The sequence below is a fragment of the Nannospalax galili genome, unplaced genomic scaffold (genome assembly GCF_000622305.1).
Source record: "Nannospalax galili isolate Female #2095 unplaced genomic scaffold, S.galili_v1.0 scaffold1209, whole genome shotgun sequence".
NCBI classification, from domain to species: domain Eukaryota; kingdom Metazoa; phylum Chordata; class Mammalia; order Rodentia; family Spalacidae; genus Nannospalax; species Nannospalax galili.
The window spans coordinates 402,385-407,411 of NW_008358653.1; the positions used below are offsets into that span (position 1 = coordinate 402,385).

General features: G+C 38.3%; 1 protein-coding gene across 2 annotated transcripts in view; it reads right to left on the reverse strand.

The window, feature by feature from the left end:
• Nucleotides 1–3,718: 3,718 nt before the first annotated feature.
• Nucleotides 3,719–5,027, reverse strand: part of LOC103724851 (zinc finger protein 39) — an 18,461-nt gene continuing 17,152 nt past the window's right edge. For both annotated transcript variants that reach the window (XM_008821992.2, XM_029558103.1), the window contains exon 4: nt 3,719–4,151. In XM_008821992.2, coding sequence (XP_008820214.2) covers nt 3,895–4,151 — 257 coding nt within the window. In that variant the 3' untranslated portion in view covers nt 3,719–3,894. The remainder of the gene's footprint in view (nt 4,152–5,027) is intronic.

Genomic DNA, 5,027 nt, shown 5'->3' on the forward strand with positions numbered 1-5,027 from the left:
TTACTCCTCTAGAGGACTATTGATACATAGTGGGGATATGTTATTTTGGTTTTTCATGTTACTATTTCTTCTCTGTGATTTTGACATGTGAATTTCTTTTGTAGTTTCTGATTCTTATGTGAGACTCAAACCTTCAAGTTTAGGTCTGCTTCTTTTTGTAAACTTTATGTGCCTTTGTGGTTTACTTTTTGGGCATGAAAAGCAGGGTTGGCTAAGCTTCCAGTTCTCTCTTTTGTTTCTATATTGGAGTGGCCAAATTACTTTTGTCTTCAGGAGTTCCTACAGAGGCCCAAGTCAGATGAGGATCAGATGCTCTCAGGCTTTCTCCTAAGGTCTGGATCCCTCTAGGAAAGTTGTTGTCCTCAGGAATTTGGGGTTTGGACTGGCCTGGGAGTGGGGCCCAGGAAAGATGCTGGTCTCAGACAGCTGATGGCCATGCCACCCAGAGATGCAAAGGGAGATGGGGGCAGGAAGTGGCCCCAAGGGCTCCTGGGGACTGCAGGGAGAAACTGGGTTGGTCTGGATGCAAAGGATCAGGAAGCCAAGAGGTCAGCCCCAGCATCCAGGAAAGAGGCTGCAGGGTTGTGCAGCCCAGGGAAGCAGAGGGAGGTGAGGGCAGGACCAGGCCCAGAGGGCTCCTGGGGTCCTTGAGAAGGACCTGGGTTGGCCTGGATGCAAAGGATCAGGAAGCAGTGGTGATTCCCCCCAGGTGCCAAGACAAGGAATGGGACAGTATGCAGGCTAGGAGGAGAGATGGGTGGGGGAGATGGGAGTGTGAATGAGGCTGGGGGAGTCAAGGCACGGAGGGTGCACTGGACTTATCCAGGAGAGAGGCCTGTGGGTTGTTAGAAAATCTTTCTTAATGTTCTTCTTGGGTATTATTGTACATACAATACATGTACTAATAGTAAAAACTGAATGACCTATTAGTTACTTTTCTGAGGTGTGATAAAATATCATGACCAAAGCAACTTACAAAAATAAGGAGTTTTTTTAAAAATGGAGTTATTTAGGCTTAAGCGTTCCAGAGGGATAAGAGTCCATCATGGCAGGGAGGCATGGTGGCAGGGGTGTCTGGAGAAGAAAGCTGAGCACTCTCATCTTCAAGCATAATCAGGAAAAAGAGAGAAAATTTGAAGTGGGGCAAGAGTACAAATTCTCAAAGCCCAACCCTCAGTGATATGCTCCCTTTAGCAGTTTCATGATGGCACCAAACAGTACCATCAACTGGGGACCATGTACCAAGAATTCAAATACTTGAGAAGGAACTCTCCTCATTCAAACCAATACCATTACTACAAAAGTTCTTTTAATAGTGGAAATAAAGAAATCATATTTTTTTACATTTATTATTTTTATTTTATGTGTATGCATGTATTGCCTGCATGTAGGTAAGTGCAGCTGTGTTGTGCAATGCCCATGGAGGACAGAAGAGGCTCTACCCTGGAACTGGAACTGCCATGTGGGTGCTGGGATTCGAACCCAGGTCTTCTGCAAGAACAGCCAGTGTTCTTAACCACTGAGCCATCTCTCCAGCACCAAGAAATCAGATTTTGTTAACATGATTCATCTTTTTTTGTTTTTCTTCATCAGATTTCATGGTGATATACCATCTGGAATCTTTCTCAACCCCCTGAAATTTGTTTATATTCAATTTCTTTGTTAGCACAATGGTAAAATGCTACAAGTGTATGAAATGGGAAATTATTTTGTATAGACTGATTTGCTGGTTGATTCATTCATTCCTTTTACTTATTAAGAAAAGTCTTACTAATGAAATATGGCTGAATTGAAACTAAGTGTGTTACCTGACTTGTACACATAGTCCATTCATAAGGTTTCATATTATCAGTTTCGTTGTACATTAAGGACACTGCCAGTAGAATGTTTTCCTGGATTTTTGATATTTTGTCTTACTCTATTGCTAAGGCAAGCTTTGAACCTCTGAACAGCAGTGGAGCAATGTACCAACACCCAGATGGACTTAGGATTAAAAGCATTCATCAGTGGCTCAGTTGGTATAAGGCCCTTGCTACCAAGGTGATAACCAAAGTTTATTCCCAAGATCCACATGTGAGAGAACTGACTCCAACAATTTGTCCTCTGACTTCCATATAAATGTGTTATCCCCACCAAATAAATAAATGTAAAATCACTTACCAGGGTAATTATTTGTTTTACGTGTTCTCTAACGTGCATTGGGTTGTGATGTAGACAGAGGACAAACTTGTTTCTTTTAAGTAATATTTTTATTAGTGACAAACTTCTTTTTCATGATTCATAGTCTATACCATCACAGAGTTTTTGACCTTTATGAATTTTCAGACATCAAGTGACAGTGGTCAACCTTACAAAACCTTTGTATTTTTGCAAAGTACCTACAGCATATATATATATACTCTAAAATCAACTGGAGGAATGATTCTGCAATGCTTCCTACATCACTTAAATTCATAAGAATGTTCACACTTATGAATGCTCTAATGCACAGACCATAGAAAATTCTCCTATGTTCTTCAATGTCATGGCACCTCACAAATGTGTTCTTAGTAGTTGAGTAAGGTCTGACTTACAGTATAAAGTTTTTATATATCCCTCAGTCTCCTCATGTGCAACAAAGATGTCTGTTGAGGAATGACAACTTAATAAGTTATACTGCATTCTTTACATTTATGAGAGCTCTTTTATGTGCTTTCATGTGATTAGGGAAACATAGGAAAAATTTTTTCCTGAATTCTTTAGCATCAAAAGGCTTGTAAATTACATGAGATTTCTGATGCAGAAATAAAATTTGTAAGAGAAATTTTTCTTGCATTCTTAAGATTTATACAGCTTCTCACCTTTGTGTGTTATCTAATGTAAAATTAGTTGTCACTTCTGATTTAAACTTATCCTGAATTCTTTACTTTCACAGGAACTGTCACCTTTATGAATTCTCTAATGTGCAGTGAGTTGAGGCTTCATGGGAAAAGATTTCCTGAATCCTAAATCATAAGGCTTCTATGAGTTTACTATGTTCAGTAAGCTGTGACTTCCACAAGAAAGCTTTCTCACATTCTTCACATTCCTGGGAATACACACCTGTACGAGTTACCTGATGTGTTGTTAATTATGACTTCCAGTAGAAAGCTTTCCTGCATTCTTTACATTCATAAAAATACACACATGTAGAAGCTCTCTGATGTGCAGAGGTGTAACAATAGAAAGCTTTCCCACATTCTTCACATTCACACAGCTTCTCACCTGTGTGTTTTCTATGATGCATGAGGTTAGACTTGTAACTGAAAGCTTTCTGGCATTCCTTAAATTCATAGGACTTCCCACCTATATGAGATTTTGGTGTAGAATGTGTTTTAACTTCCAAAAGAAAGTTTTCCCATATTCTCTACATTCATAGGGATACACACCAGTATGATTTATCAGATGTGCTCTTTTGAGTCCCAGGAAAAAGCACTCCTTCCTTCTTTACATTCATGAGGATACACACATTTACATGTTCACATATGTATTGTGAGTTGACACTTGGTAGAGAAAGGCTTTTCCACAACCTTTAGGCTCATAACATTTCTCATTTGTAGCACTTCTCTGATGTGCACCGACATGTGACTTATAGTATATAATCTTTCCTACATCTTTACATTCAGAAGGCTTTTCACCTGTGTCTTCTCTGATGTACAATAAGCTTGGACTTGCAAGTGAAAGCTTTCTGGCATTCTCACCCGTATGTTTTCTCTGATGTGAATTGAAGTGTGACTTATGATAGAAAGCTTTCCCACATTCTTTACATCCATAAGGCTTCTCACCAGTATGAATTCTCTGATGAACACTGAGGTTAGACTTGGAATGGAAAGCTTTCCCACAGTCTTTACATTCATAAGGAGTTAGATACTCACATCATACAGTATGAGTTCTCTGGTGTACACTGAGGTAAGACTTAGAGTTGAAAGCTTTCCCGCATTCTTCACATTCATAGGGATATACACCCTTATGAGTTCTCTGATGCTGAGTAAGCTCTGACTTCCAGTAAAAAACTTTTGTGCATTCTTTACATTCATAGGGATGCACACCTGCATGAATTCTCTGATGTAGGGTGAAATGAGACTTGTAGGAGAAAGCTTTCCCGCATTCTTTACATTCATAGAGATATACACCTATATGAGACAAAAATTTCATATGTGTCATTCTAAATATGACTCATTTCAATTGAAATAATGAAGTGCCCTTTTATCAATACTCTGCAAACATTATCTGGCTTTTCTTTTGGGCTACAATCCTCCATTATTGACTATGCATTATCTTTATCTATGAATCTAATGATGGGTACAAAGGCTGAGAAAGTATCTCACCTATTGTAAATGGTACTTTGAAAAAACATAACCCTGCAGGGAAACATATGTTTACATTAATTGATTCATGTATTACACATAGCTAGGAGTTAGATACTCACATCATACAGTAGTTTTTCCATGAAAAAAAGACTCCAAAGTGATTTCCATAGAGGCTTGCCAACCATATATTTTTACTACCAGGGATAAGGGGTTTTTTTGTTTCCTGTGTACTCGAAAACGGGTTGAGTCTTATTTTCTTGATCAAAACCATGCTGCTTTGTATGTGATTTGATCAGACTATAGTTTGCATTGCATTTCCCTAACTGGTAAATATGCTAAACATTTTCCATGTCTTATTGATCATTTTTAATATTTTCAGATGAATGACTTCAATTTATACATTTGTTCACTGGATGTCTGGTCTTTAGGTGTTTACCTATTTTTGAATTCTTAACTATGCTTTGAATGTTAATCCCATGTTGGAAGAAAAGCTGGCAAAGATTTTTTTCTGAATCTACAGGATTTCTCTTCTTTCTGGTTATTTTTTTCATTGCTGGGCAGAACATTTACATTTGGATGAAAACAGTTCTCCATCCTTTTTTGTTTTGTTTGAGACCTTGAACAATATAAATGAAGACAATCTTAAACTCCTCACCTTCCTTGGGATTACAGGTATGCACCTTCAAGCCCAGAAGGATT